Source organism: Emydura macquarii, unplaced genomic scaffold (assembly GCF_026122565.2).
Source record: "Emydura macquarii macquarii isolate MOO-44397 ecotype Brisbane River unplaced genomic scaffold, CSIRO-AGI_Emac_v2 contig_1483, whole genome shotgun sequence".
In the NCBI taxonomy this organism is placed as follows: Eukaryota; Metazoa; Chordata; order Testudines; family Chelidae; genus Emydura; species Emydura macquarii.
In genome coordinates, this window is record NW_027131620.1 from 26,885,796 (window position 1) to 26,901,488 (window position 15,693).

Consider the following 15,693-nt stretch of genomic DNA (forward strand, 5'->3'; position numbering starts at 1 on the left):
CGGACCCCCGGAACTGGGGTTGGTCGTCTGATCCAGGGCAAGTCCTCTCTGACTGGCCGGGCGAGACCCCTGGCCGTCACTCACCTCTCTACTAGTGTAACTAAGTCGTCATAAGAAGAGGGGTCATTCTGTCCTACCCAAGCATGGAGGTCAGCCCCTTCATAACCCCCTTCATAACCCCCTTCGATAACCAGGAACTTCAGGACCTTCTCTGGCCAGTGGACCTCTGGCTGCAGCCACTTCCGGGCGAGGTGGACAAGATCAAATAGCTGTGACCGCGGAGCCTTGCCCTCCTGGAATCTCCAGTCGTGGTATCTCTGGGCCCGCACGACTGTCGTTACCCCCGACCGAGCCAGGATCTCTGCTTTTAACTGGGAATAGTCCGCCGCCACTGCCACAGGTAGGTTATAATAGGCCTTCTGGGATTCTCCACACAAAAAGGGGGCGAGAATACCAGCCCAACAACAACAACAACATTATTCCAATAACAGTCTCACTAATGCCATATGCAGATACACATACTGCCTCCTAATTAATAAGCTAAATAAGCAGAACATCAAACTGTCTGCTTCCACAGAAGCTGTCCAGACCACCGTTTCTGGAAGGTCATGCCCCTATGCAGTCAGCAAGTGAGCAAACTTACAATTACAATGGCTTCATGGCATGTTCTATGTGGAATGGCTTCATGCATTACGCAACAACCCTACCAGCAGCCAACTTAACAGTGACATTGCCCCTCCTGCAAAAGAAGCAGTCAGCTTTAGGATCAACCTTGTCACAATGAATTACATCAGACTCGCCAATGAAGAGCAGCCTGCAGAGATGAGTGGAGGGTAAAGATTCTTCTGACAAGACTTTCCTTCCACAGAGCCATGACATTCAGTTGTTGGCTTTGCCATTAGCAACTGCATTGCTGGCAAGCTTGGAAGTGTACCTAAAGGATAAGTGATCATTTCATGACTCTACGACTGCCATTGAAAGAAGCAGTACGCTACCATCATCCGTGTTGGATACTCCCCACCAACCCCTGAAAAATGCCGATGAGAAGGTTTAAGTCACTACTAACCTTCTTCTAACTCTTCGTGTCTACTACACTGGCATCAGATAAACTGATCAAGGGGGACTTCAATAAAAGAGTTGGAAGTAATTTAGTAAACTGACAGCATGCCATAGGAGAGCATGGGACGGGGAAAGAACAGCAATGGAACTCTGCCATTGAGTAAATGTGTCAGGCAGCAGCTAGTGATCACGAAAACTTTTTTCCAACTCCCAAACAAAAAAAATCATGGACCCACCCAGGATACAAATAATGGCATTTTATTGAGTATACTATCCAGCAGCAAGATCTACAGCACGCATGAATGACTGCACGATGTACAGGACAGACTGCTGGATAAGCCATCACATGATATGCTCCAAAATGTTATTTGTTATGATGGCCAGTGCACCACAAGTCATCATTTAAACCAATCCGACAGCTCAATATACAGCGATTACAAGATGAAGCTACACAAGCCACACAGCCAGCTCTGCCTGAACTTTAGTGGCTTGACTATTAGTGCGAATGTAAACAGTGAATGGGCAACTCTTTGCAATACTGTATATTAAGAAGCTCTCACCAATACTGTACATTAAGCAGCAAAACAATGTCACCAAGCCTGGTTTGATGAGAATGACTCCTCAATCTAACAGCTACTCACTAAAAACATGAGTTTCTCCATCAAGTTCTTGCATCCCGTGTCCCTGTAAGCACAGTAACCAAGAGGAATCTGTATCATGACATCTAATCTAAGCTTAGAAACATAGGATCGATGGTGGAATGCCAAGGCAGATGAAATCCCTAGCTATGCCAACTGTTATAAGACCAAAGACTTCCATGCTGCTGAAAGATGCGTTTGGTCAAACAACTCTGCAGTGCCTTTGAAGAGGCTTATCATGGATCACAAAGGAGAAATCCTAAGCAGGGATTCCAACAGTATTTCAGTGATCTTCTGATCACACCATCCAACACTGTAGACAAGGCACAAATAAAAGAGTAGTGAATCAGACAACACGGACATGGCCCTCTCCCTTGGACTCAGCAATGCAATCAGTGCCAGAAAAAACCTGCAAGGCCCCTTAATCAGATGGTATTTTTGCAGGAATACCAAGCATGGAGGTGAGACTTTACTGAGGCAACTGCATGGACTCTCTCGATATATGGAGTACTGAAGATGTACTGCAAGACTTCAAAAGATGCCACCATTATTACCACATACAAGAGGAAAGATGAAAGTCAAACTGTGGCAACTATCACAGTAGCTCGTTACTTTCCAGTACTAGAAAGGTTCTAGCCAGAACAGTCTTTGATCGCATGCTATCAGACTCAATGCCATATTAGGACAATACAACAAACAGACATATTTGTAGCTACTCAGATGCAGAAGTAATGCAGAGAACAGCAACAGGACCTTTACGCTGTCTTCATCGAATTGGCTAAAGCATTTGACACCATCAGCAGATCTGGACTTTGGTTATCCAGAAAAATTCGCCAACTTTCTTAGATTATGGCATAACAAAATGCTCAGTCTGTGCACATCATATTTTGTATGACCCAGTTCCTATCACTAATGGCATTAAGCTGGGTGCATAATGTACCCAATCCTGTTCAACCACCTCTATGCAACAATGCTCAATGATGCTACAAGAGACCTGAAAGCTTGTTTCAGGATAATTTCCTAGAGAATCAGAAATGCATTCAACCTAAACATCCTCCACTAAGGTCTCTGAGACAATTGTTCATGAGCTGCTGAATACTATGACTGTGCTCTAGAGCAGTGGTTCTCAACCTTTCCAGATTGCTGTACCTCTTTCAGGAGTCTGATTTGTCTTGCATACCCCACATTTCACCTCACTTAAAAAGGACTTGCTTACAAATTCAGACATAAAAATACAAAAGCATCACAACACACTATTGCTGAACAATTGCTTACTTTCTCATTTTTACCATTTAATTATAAATTAAATCAAGTGCAATATAAATACTATATTTACCTTTCATTGTATAGTATATAAAGCAATATAAACAAGTCACTGTCTATGAAATTTTAGTTTGTACTGATTTTGCTAGTTCTTTTTATGCAGCCTGTTGTAAAACTTGGCAAATATCTAGATGAGTCGATGTACCCTCCTGGAAGACCTCTACGTACCCCTGGTTGAGAACCATGGCTCTAGAGAAACATACTCAAGCAGAGATGCAACTGATTGCAGACAGATCCGCAGTCTGCAGACACATACAGGCTGACAATCCAAAAAAGATAGAAGTCATGTATCGACCCGCATCAGGGAAACCCTACAAGAAACCAGAAGTCACTGTCAGCAGACAGCTGAATGCTGTTATAGACTTCTGCTATCTTGGCAGCACTTCGCCAAATGATGCTACTCTAGACAAGGAACTGACAAATTGCATTAACAAAACCAGTTCATCATTTGGCAGACTATTAAGCTTCAAACAAAGCTAAAAGAAGAGATTAAAGCTGTGCTGTCCAACATGTTGAACGAGTGCAAAACCCAGACCAGAGACAAGCATCACATCATGCTTCTAGATAAGTTCCATTTATGACAACTGCATACCATACTTTGCATTACATGGCAGAATAAAGTCCCAAATAAGTTCTGCAATGCAGCCATTCCACAGGGACTGAAGCCATCTCATTGCATCACAGTTATACTGGACTGGTCATGAGTTCAGGATAGACGACACCAGAATGCCAAAGCAGATGCTATACAGCAAACTGAAGGTGGGTAACCACAGACGAGGTGGCCAGAAGAAACACTTCACAGACACGCTGAAGCATAACTTGAAGCAGTGCACCATTGACATCAACATCTGAGATTTGTCAACAGATAGATCACATGACAAGCAGCTGTCAATGTGGTTACTCAGAGATTAGTCACCATATGGCTCTTGAGGCACAAAGGCGGAGTTGTAAATAGCAACAGCTTCAGCCAATAGACTATAGTCCCTTCCTCGACATTCAGCTACATATGCATTCAATGCAGAAAGGTCTGCTGTTCATGCATCGGACATTTTAGCCACAGTTATACTCATAAAATTATTACCACAGTTAGTGCCATCTTCAGTCATGGACAACCACCACGTAGCCAAGGATCATGTTTGTCTTCTCAGCTACAGCATCAATCAACTGAACATGAGCTTCCAGTGTAACTACCAAGTCCTTTTCTTTGTCACTGCATTCCAGGATACAGTCCCCCATCTTGTGTGACCTACATTTGTTCCTTACATTTGAATGTAATATACAAGTTTCTGATTTATTAATCTACTCTGTCTCATGTGATTTGCACTTATTTGGCACAGCGCATTCAGTATTACCCTCTGTTGATTCAAGTTGATGAGTGCTTTTTGGTTTTCTGTTTTTAAACTACACACCAAAAACCCAGCAAGGTGATCTGATGTAGTTTAAACATTTTTCATTTTTTCCCCAAATCATGCAGCTATCCAAGGACATAGTTCTTATAAAAAGTATTTAGAGTAGTTAGTGTGTAAGACAAGGCCTGATTTGCAAATTTAATTATCTAATTACAGCAACAAAAGCAGTTGCTAAGTTTGCAATTCAAAGCTGCAACAAATCAGAGTGGCCACCCCGCTCCTAATCAGACCCAGTTCTGGTTTGCATCAGAGACAAATAATAAATCAGTTTTATTTTACTACAAAGCCTATATTGTTTTGGCTAGGAAATGAAATCGTTGCTGGCCTTTCAGGCAAAAGAACTACATGATTGTAGCTGAAAAGCCCAGACCCAATCTCTTCCCTCCCCAGTCACTACAGACCAGCTTCTCACCTTGGTACGAAGAGATTTTGTAGATGTTTGAGAATGCTCTGAACATAAAGGTTTGGTTCCTTAATAACAGGTAGGGGAATGGAGTCTTTAGGTAACACAAGAGCCATAATCCAGTCAGTATATACGTCGACACAATACTTCACAGTATCACCCTCCAATGGGAGGGTCAGTCCATAACAAACCACCTCCATGGTCCATTTTACCTACATAAACAAAGGTGAGGTTGTTAAAATACTGCATGTACCAAACACAAGAGTATGTCTACATGTTCCTAAACAAGTCCAATGGCACTAATGGAGACCACGCCTTTGCAGCATTTAGTAATATATGAGAATATGCACCCTTTCATCAAGGAGAAAGAATTTCAGGCTTTGTTTATAGCATATACTTAAAGGGACAGGCAGGAGCCTGCAGCTTGGGGATAATCAAGGAGGCCCTGCCATATCCTGGGGTTGATCTCTGTAAGACAGGGGAGGAGGGGAGCAGAACCAGGCAGGCTTGCAATCACTGCTGTCCTGAAACCTTATTAAAAAGGGACATGGTACTTGGTTAGTTTGTGTTAGCGTCTCCTTGCCCTGAGCTGTTAAAGCAAAACTATTGCCTCCCCAATGATAGGAATTAAGAGGGACACACACATACCCCTTGTGGCCCAGTGTGCTGGTGTAGAAGGATAGCCCATACCTTTAAAGAAACTTTTTAAATAAACCCCAACTTACAGACAGGTAGCAAGACTTTCCATGTTAGGTCTGTCTGTAAGAAAAGCAACACACTAACCAACAATGCTATTAATCAGAAAGTTTGCACCTTATAACAATATCCATTTGCTATTGTTGCTAGTTTGGCCTTCTGCTGCCATTTGTTATTAGTATGAGACAGACATGACATCACAGCCTCAAAGTTTATTAACAATGAAAATAAGATACTAACCAAGACTTTAAACACTTTTAGTTTTTATTAAACTGGTAGATTAGTCTAGATGCAATCTGACAACAGCCCTTCATATTTTGTAAACAATACAAGATTGAACAACAAAACAGACAAGTTAATATAATGTTAGGAAGATTAAACACCCTTAATGCTGAGAAATAAGAATACGTGTTGTGTAATAGATAAAGGCAGTGCACATGTTGGTTATATGACTGACTGAGAAATGAAATTCAATATTCGTCTATTGTGCAACATAGGTTCTAAGCAGTTCTGAAACCAAGAAATTTAGCAATCAATAAAATAATCAATAAAATTATAGTAGCTCTCCAAACAAGAAAGGTTCTCCATCTGTGTAGTTCAAAGAAAAGATAATTCACTGGTGAGGAAAGTAAGGAAATTTACTTTCGCTATGAATTAGCTGTTGAGAAAAACCTTCTACAGGATCTTAAGTTTAGGACTGGAAGTATACTTCGGAAAGCTTGGATTATTTCAATACATTCAGAGTTACACTGCAGAAAGCTGCATAAGGCAACTATATGGCAGTTAACTCATGAACAGAACCATATTTGTACAGAAATACTTACTTCTTTATCTGTCTTTAGTAAACTTTCACTCCCAGCCACCGATTGTGTATTTAAAGCTTGCCCAAGGGGACGCACCACTGCATTTGCCACCTCTCTCCCCACGTTATCGGGATAGCTGTGAAGTACACTGGTGTGACCCTGATCATTTTGAATGACAAGATGCAGGGATCTCCACTCTGAGTACATAGTGCCTCTATGCTACAGACCAAACAATACCTGGAAGAAGAGAAAAGTAATTGTGGAATAAGTTTATGGTAAAAATTAATAGAACTATGGCTGGATGACACAAAACATTATAGTTTTAAAAAATTCAAATGAACGCTTCGTGCCCATGGAAAATTGGAAAGAAAAACCCAACTGCAGCCATTCTACTCCAAGAGGTCTGTAACATAGCCCAGTGAACTAGTATGTTGACTTTATGGAATTTGTTCATAAATGTTGACATAATTAGAGGTAGAAATTAGGCAACAGACCTCATTCTTCCATCTCTCAAGACCTCTCCTGCATTATATGGATGGTCACAGTCACTTAAGATGAGCCCTGTCCTTTCCCAGCAATTCTGGAACATACACTGCTCTTACTCCAGCCAGCACCTCTTTTCACTCCAATGGAGGTCAGTTCCAGAAGTACTCAGTGAGTTTAAGCACATTCCTGCACATTAGATCCTGGCAACACCCATGATGGCAAAGAAAGGGCACATGGCAGATTTCAGGGAAGTGGCAAGTTATTCAAATGTTAAGAACAGCTGAAGAGATGATCTTGCGGGAAACTAAGTTAAATCTTGCCCCTTTACTTCCTTCACAGATAAAGGACCCAGGCCTACTGGGAAAGAGTTGGCTAAGAAAATGAGTGGATTATAGTGTGCACTCTCCAACTAATGTTCCACTTGAATAATCCCCCTCTTTTGCTGCAATTTAACAGAAAATGAACCTCCAGAAAAGGTACTTTAAAACCTCACTAAATTCTCATTTCACTAACCCAAAGACCCAATGGCACTAAAGAGGAAAAGCAATAAAATTCCACTTCTCTACAAAATTTGTTATGTCTCATCAAGACCTCACTAAATGCACATATGTATTAAAATATATTAACAAGTATACCAAACACTATATTTTCCATATCCCAGTCACTCAGATTGGGAACTCCTTGGGATAAGGGACTGTTTTTTCTCCCCAAGGGGGGCAGAGGAGGAAGGGAGTACAAACATGTAACACAATGTGGCCCATAAGTGCTACCGCAACATAAGTAATCAAAACTAATAATCTAGTCAAAAACGCATACAAACAATATGCAGTGGTCTTGATTTTATCCTCTATTCTCTCAGGGTGTGTCTACACAAAGAAATTTACTATCTTAACTCCTTCTGTAGACACTCTTATTCCTAAAGAGAGTGTTCATGCAATGAGCTATACTAGTATAACTAGAATAGTACAATTATGTCAGTAAATTAAGAATGGCCATACTGAGTCAGATCAATGATCCATCTAGCCCAGTATCCTGTCTTCTCACAATAGCCAATGTCAGATTCTTCAGAAGGAATGCCTGTTCTGTTCAATCATCTAGTCAGCCATCCCTGTTATCCACTCCCAGCTTCTGGCAAATAGAGGCTAGGGATACTCAGAGTATGGGATTGCATTCCTGACCATCTTGGCCGATAACTATTGATGGACCTATCTTCCATGAACTTCTCTAGTTCTTTTCTGAACTCTGTTATAGTTTTGGCCTTCACAACATCCTGACAAAGAGTTACACAGGTTGACTGTACATTGTGTAAAGTACTTCCTTTTTGTTGGTTTTAAATCTGCTGCCTATGAATGTAATTGGGTTACCCTTGATTCTTGTGTTTTGTGAAGGAGTAAATAATATTTCCTTATTTACTTTCTCCATGCCAGTCAAGATTTTATATACCTATATCATATTCTCCCTTAGTCATCTCTTTTCCAAGCTGAACAGTCCCAGTCTTTTTAATCTCTTCTCATACAGAAGCTGTTTCATACCCCTAATTACACTATATCCACTGGATCAGTGTTGTCCACATGTTTATTTACCATCCCCAAGAAATGGATTTTATAGATTGGTGAGGCATGATTTCCTTTTACAAAAGCCACCTTAAATCTACCCCAACAAATCACATTTATCTACGTGTCTGATAGGTCTGTCCTTTACTACAGTTTCAACCAATTTGCATGATACTGAAGTTAGGCTCCCCAGCCTGTAATTGCCAGGATCACCTCTGAAACCTTTTTAAAAAATTGGCATCACGTTAACTATCATCCCATTTTCTGGCACAGAAGCTGATTTAAATGATAGATTGCATACTACAGTTAGTAGCTCTGCAACTTCATCTCGGAGTTCCTTAAGAACTCTTAGGTGAATACCATCTGGTCCTGGTGCCTTACTATTTAATTTATCAATTTGGTCCAAAAACATCCTCTAATGACACGTGAATCTGGGATATTTCCTCAAAAAAAATTTTTGGGGGGAAGGGGTGGGGAGCACAGTGGCCAGAGACCTAACGCATGGTGAGATGAGGACAAACACAAGACAACTGGCTCTTTGAAGGGTAAACAGATGAACCACAGGTAGAAGCAGGGTAGAGGAGCTCAGGAAGACAGACAATGCCAACTAGTCTAGGACTGAGGCCTGATCTACAAGGGAAAGTGTTACTAATAATACCAGTAGGGTCCAGTGATTAGGACACTAGCCTTACACTCCGGAGACTTTGTTCTCATCCCCTGCTTTGCAAAACACTTCCTGTGTTATCTTGGGCAAGTCACTCAGTCTCTGCGCTTTTGGTCTGCGTCTGTCAAATGGGTGTTGCTATGTTTTGGTGTACTTCCCTACCTCACAAAGTGTTGTGGGAATAACTCGGATACCATGGTAACAGAGAGACCATTACTCTGGTACACCCCCATCTGGAGAGGTATTCCAGTAGAAAAGTGCCTTTTTTCAGTTTAGTTTAAACTTCTTCCCAACTAACATATGGCAACCTCCCTCCTCCCAAAAAGGCACTTATACTGGAGTAAGAGTATCCACACGCTGGGGGGAGGTGTTATACCATACAACTATATCAGTTTAAAATCCCATCTGCTTATACCAAAAGAAATTCCCATGCACACAAGGCCTATTTAATCAGTGTGCTAACTTTGGAAGGGAGACAGGAATCCCCAAGTCCTGATGATTCTGAGAATGCATCATTTCACTCTTGGGACAGGGGATAACACAAACAAGGAGCCACACCCCCACCAAGTTGCAGCCTCCCATGACTGGCTCCATCCTCCCTGCCCGTAGAGCAGTGGCTGCAGTTCTTCACTTGATTTTGCCTACCTTCTTCAGGGAACATACATGGGGAGGATATAACTTGGCTATGTATGGGGAAGGACAGTCCTGGGAGCAGGAACAATGGGAGGGCCTCCTCCAGGGCTCTGTTCTCACAGCTGACTGCCTGATCTTAAGGATTTGCATTATTAGATGCATCTATACTTGGCTACCTATCAGACTTTTTGGTTTTACTATGTAGGAGTTTTTTTAAGCAAATTTTTTTGGTCAGTCGTCAAAACTCAGAATTTGGTTTTCGTGACTGCTGTGATTTGGTTATATTGATTCAAATCTCATGGTATTTGTTAAGAGCCTTTGTAACAACAGATTTGTCCCTTGTTTGATTACCAGAAAGATATTTCCTCTTCCTGATGCTTGTTTTGAGCACTATAAAATTGTCCGTATGTGTATGGACCAAAGCCAAAAGACCCATAGCTAAATGTAAACAATCTAGGACCACTACCTGGAAGTTTTCCGGATCATGCAAGCATTTGAATCGGTCCCACACAATTGTTTATAACCAGGACAAGTTAAGAGAGATGAGACTTTAAAAATAAATTAAGCAAAGTGTAGGTTTTAAATTAAGTTTATATTTTGGTATGTTCTTGAAGTTTAACTTCATAAAACCCCTAAAATTGGTCCAAAACAACAGTTAATAGCTGTACTTCCACTGCAGCTCCCTGTCCCTGTGAAATTTGGGAAGATAGTCAAGTTTCAAAGTGAGGTAGACAGTTATCTTCACATTCAACTTGCTAACACTACCCATCAAAGTTAAAGAAAATGTGACTTTGGGGAAAGAAAATCTGCAAGTTATTTTCTCCACCTAAATTCATTAAATTATTTCATAGCCTCTCAAATGTGGCAACAAGAAGTGCTTATGTCCTCAGAAGCAGCACAGAATAAAACACTCCAGCTCAGATTTCATAGGGAAATCAGAGGAGGTACAAATAATACATTTTGTTTGGTGGAGCAATTGAGAGGTTTTGAATCTAAAATATTTGTTGAATTTTAATAAAATTCAGGATACTTAAAATATTGACAGGTCATTTGGATGGTCATCTTGCTTCCTCCACATCCATTTCAACTCTGGCTTTATTTTAGTAGTTCTTAGAAGCCACTACAATCAGAAATTAACAGGTCAGTTGAAAACTAGGATTCCTAACTGCTTTTTGGATAGCATAAATCATGGATTTCTTGCTCTTGCAGTTCTCATGAGAGAAACTGTGACACTGTCTGGAATAAGTGATCAGTTATTGATATTAATATTGCAAAATTACAATGAATCTTACAAAGATATGCTATATTAGATACCAGTGGAAAGGTTATAATTTGCTAAGTAGAATAATATTGTTTATACATATGCACCAGTTTTGTATTACGAGTTCTAAATATGTATGGAATATTTGTATTTCAAACTTGTGCTGTGTTTCTGGGTAGCACCCCCAGACAGGATCGCAGCAGCACTAAGCCTGCTTAATGACCCATCAAGGGAACTCAACTGTACGATGAATTCAATGAAAGAATCAAGGGGCTGCACCTTTTGAGTCATCAGGACATGTAAGAATACGTCCATGAACAGGGGACTCTAAAATGCAGCTGTACCATCTCCATCTTGTCTTCATTCTTGTCTCTGGATCAACTTCTGATGCCTTGAACAAAGGACTGAGACCCGTACTGGCTGTAATCCAGAGGAACTGTACAAGCCTGCAAACTCCACAACACTGCTAGGAATCAGATATATCTGGACTTTGCAGTCATTTGTATGTATCTGATTGCTTTGATCATTTAATCTCTCATCTTGTTTCTGTCCTTTTATAATAAATCTTTAGTTTGCAATAGCCAAAAATATCATGCTGGCCAAAGAGCCAAACCAGTACTGGTGTGGATCAGGAGAACATTTTGGTAAAGGGAATAGAGTTTTAATAACTGAACCTAGTTGCTAACTAGGGGCCAGAGAATGAAATGCAATAAAGGGGGCTGTGTAACTTCTTGTTTTTAGCTTCTTCATAGTTTGGGGAGGATCAGAAGCACTATTTATGACTGGTTGGTGTACCCCAAACTGGTGCCTAACACTGCAGTTGGAGTCTCTGGTCTCCTTTTGCAGCCTGATGTTGGCATTTTCAGGTGGGCTACCCTAGGCAGGAACGGGTCACAGCAGCCTCTTGGGGAAAAAGCACAGGACAGAAAATAAAATAAAATTTATTCCCTGCTCCAACAGACCTTAGGCAAGCAACTACGGCCAAAATTTTCATCTGTGGGTAACTCAAGCTAGATTCCTAAATCTATAAGGCACTTAGCTTTTAAAGTGACCTGGTTTCCAAAGGTGATGAGCACCTAATAGTATCCAATTAGGTCAGTGGACTTTACAGGCACTCAACTTCCAAAAATCAAACCACTTAATTTAGGCTCTTAAACATGGATTATGGGCCCACTTTTAAGATCACAAATTTCAAATGTGGGTATCTAGTCTCGCTATGCCTCAGCATGTTCATATGTAAAATGGGATATGAATGCATACCTAAATCATAGTAGGACTGGGAGATTTAACATGGTTTGTAAGATCATTTGACATCCTCAAGTTAAAATCCCTACAGGAGGGCCAAATATGTGGCACTGCTTGGATTCCACTGGGACAGAAGCAGATTCTTCATAGGAAGCTTCAGGGAGGTAACAAGATTGACGCTAGAGTAGACAGAATGAAAGTCAGCTGGGGGATGTGCAAGGAAGAATTTCCTGAAGACTACCCAAACTCTGGATGGCAGAAGTTCAGGGAAGTTTGTACCTACAACAAAGTTTTGAAAAATTCAAGATGCACTCTGGAAGCATTGCTTTTGATGGTAGGGGTAAGGTTCAGCAGCTCTGAGGTTCACTTCCATTTATATCTTATATTCCTAAAAGCTACCCGTAAGGGTCAGAAAGGGATTCCCCCCCTCCAGTGTCTCTGTGTTTGTTTGTTTTATCTCCTTGCTTCCCAACTAGGAGTGCCATGGCTGGAATTGGGACACTGACAGGGAGGGTCAAGGCTTGAGACTGCACCAAGCATTCTCTCTCAAGTACTTAGCTGGCTCGTTCTTGCTCACACTCAGGGTCTAAAGTAACATGTGGGGTCAGGAAGGAATTTTCCCCCCAGCCAGACTGGCAGTGACTCTGGGGGTTTCACCTTCTGCAGCACATATGTGCAGGTCTGTTGTCAGGATTACCTAGCTATATTTTACTTAACTGTTTCCTAGCCACTAAGGGAGTCCTAAGGCAGTGGTATGCTTTGGTCCCTCCTATTCTCTGCCTGTGGTACATAACAGTCTAGTCTCTTGTGGGCCATAATATTTTTATCTGATTTCAGTTGTTGGATGTCACGTGTGGGGGTGCTGGTGACCTCTGCTATACAGGAAGTTAGACTACAGGATATGGTGGTTCCCTCCTTGCCTTAAACTGTACAACTATGGACTGGAGAGGACAAGTCAATCTCCTGGATGCACCAGGGAGTAATGCACACTTGACTCATCTACAGACAACATTCCATCTCTAACACGATAAGCTGAGTTGAGTCTCTTCAGCTTGGTCCACTGGAGCCTTCAAAAGAAGGTCACAATGAAAACAAATCTTATAGAATGAACACTATGCTATTAGTAGGCAGGCTGAATTTCTGTAGATGGTACTTTGACCATTCATGAGTAAACCCCCAATCCTTTACAAACTAGCTGCATCACTTGCTCTGTCTCTTGGAGATGATCTTAATACAATCCACCAAAGCAGTCTTAGTCTACAATCAGCTCCTAGGCCTCTGCCATTCTCAGAGCTTTGACATGCAGCAGCAGAGTTTGTTGCTACCAACATTTCTGAATACCAGCTGTGAAAAATCAAGAATCATGAAAGTGTCCTACTACAGATAGCTTTCCTGAGCAGCAACAGAGAGGCACTGAAGTTATTCATGGGGGAGTCTAACAAAAGGAGATACTAACAGAAACATTCCTATCTCCATCCCTATGCACTGTATTTCTACAACTTGTTAAGGCAGATCTTCAAATTTATAACACTTAATCTGGAGCCAATATAAAAGATAGATCCTCCCTCCCCCAGCAGGATAGAACAAGCACTCTTGCAGAAATCCCAGCTTTGTTCCCCAGCAGCTTGGGTCACAGGACACCTGGGTTTCTCAAACAGTACTGGCCTTGGGCCTAACTGAAGGGGGAAATCCTTTTTTGTAGCTCATTATGGCTCCATGGGGTCTGGAAATTCCAAGGTAATCCCCCAACACAGTTTCATATATTATAAACCAACTGAAGGCCAAAATCTAACTCCTAATAACCTGTTCAAACCCCTTTCTATTTTATTGCCTCATGCTCTAAAGGCAATTTCCCATTCACCACCCTCTGGTTCTTATTGTATTACTTCAACCTAAGCTATAAGCTCTAGTGCAGGAATTGGCAAAAACGCCTGAGATTCAGGCACCTGTCTATGCTGTCTAGAGGCAGCAGCTGATCCCATTTCTCCCCAGGCCCCCCGTCAGTTAACAGGGAGCTGCTCCTGAGCCCGATCTGCTTAGCCCGGACTTGGGCGGGCTTCTCCCGCCGCGGCCAGGGATGCCCGCCACAGACACTGCGCTGGCCCGGCCTGACCTGGCGAGCCCCGCTACAGGTGAGCCGGGCCCGGCCAGATCTGACAGCAGCAGCACCCGTACAGAAGCAAAGCGCTCCTCGCTGCTCGTGACCCCACTCGGTGCAGGGCGGGTCGCGCGGCCCTCAAACCCGTCCAGGTCCAGAGCGCACCACCCAGGTGGCTGGGGCAGGGGCAGGACCAGGGCTCGGCCCCTGGGCTAACTTCTCCCAACGCGGGCGCCAGGCGCCCCTTCCCGCCTCAGACACCGCCTGTCCCGGGCACCCCGCGCAGGGCTGGGCCCAGCCTGTCGGCCCCGCACAGGCCGAAGCCAAGCCCGCCCCGTGAGTAGCCAGCCGCAGGCCTCCACAGGCCGGCCCTGCTCCCACCGCGCCTAAGGGCGGACGCGCCCCACCCGCTGCCCAGGCCTCCCCGCAGGGGCTACCGCTGTGCGGCCCGGCCCGGCCCCCTTCCTCCCCGCACGGGCGCCTGGCTGTACCCGCCGCCCAGGGAGGGCCGGGTACCTGCGCCGATGGGCCCGGCTGGCATGTCGGGGACAGGGCACCGCTCCGCCCTCAGGCGCCCGGCTCCATGGTGCCCGTAGTGGGTGAGGCGGGCAGCACAGCACAGGTCGGTCGGAGGCTCTGCTCAGCTCGGTTCTCTGCAGCCACTTCCGGTAGCGCCAGAAAACTCACCGCTGGGGACCAGGTTTCACGGCACACAGCGTGCGTGCGCAACACCACGTTGGCAGCGCCACGAAATAGGTTCCCTCTTAGCTACACGACACTTACTGGAAAATGCGCCTGCCATTTTCCTCAGTGCTAAATAAGTCTCCACCGTCAGTCGCTCGCGCTTGCGCATTTTATACTGTCATACACGCTTCTCCACCTTGATTCTTAAAGGGACAGTGCGCAGTTTGGCAGGCCCTTGAGTCAAGTGTTGCCCCACAGATTGCCATTGCCTGTGAGTCCTAAGCCTTCCTTGCCCCCACACCTGCCAACAGTGGGGTTCAAACTGTTCTGCTCGGCTCAGCTCCCCAGACAGCCCAGCACAGTCAGTTTCCTCAAGCAGCATAGTCACCAGGGGGGAACTTGTGTGACAAATATGGGGGCACATGAATGTGTTTAACATACCCATGAATCCCTCTAAGGCCTCTTCTTCGGACACTTTCTGTTTGCAGAGTTGCCTCTATATTCCTTGGGTTCCCCAAACTCCTGCATTACTGGGTATGTAGTTTTGTGAGAGGGTACATTATGCCTCTGAAGTCTTAAAAGTCGAGGATGATAGCTGGGACAGAAAGCCCCAAGATTTGAGGTAAGGATTATATGCAGAGAGGAAAGGGTTAACCAGTAGATCCTGGGATAGCTGCAACTTGTTAGCTTACCCCCCAGTAAACCACGTTGGGCCAAGTAGAAAAGGAAGGTGGCCGG

At 43.4% G+C, this 15,693-nt stretch overlaps 1 protein-coding gene across 6 annotated transcripts in view; it reads right to left on the reverse strand.

The window, feature by feature from the left end:
* The window catches only part of RALGAPB (Ral GTPase activating protein non-catalytic subunit beta), a 130,698-nt gene extending 115,608 nt beyond the window's left edge, over positions 1-15,090 (reverse strand). For 4 of the 6 annotated variants that reach the window (XR_010921038.1, XM_067554526.1, XM_067554524.1 and 1 more), the window contains exons 1-3: positions 14,959-15,090; positions 6,353-6,568; positions 4,842-5,044 (exon numbers count right to left, since the gene is read on the reverse strand). Coding sequence is in view for 5 of the 6 variants with exons in the window: in XM_067554526.1 (XP_067410627.1) it covers positions 4,842-5,044; positions 6,353-6,538 (389 nt within the window). In the remaining variant the exon portion in view is untranslated. Of the gene's footprint in view, positions 1-4,841; positions 5,045-5,557; positions 5,592-6,352; positions 6,569-14,787 lie in introns of those variants that run through there. The other 2 variants (XM_067554525.1, XM_067554528.1) reach the window with 2 other exon arrangements.
* Positions 15,091-15,693: the final 603 nt, after the last annotated feature.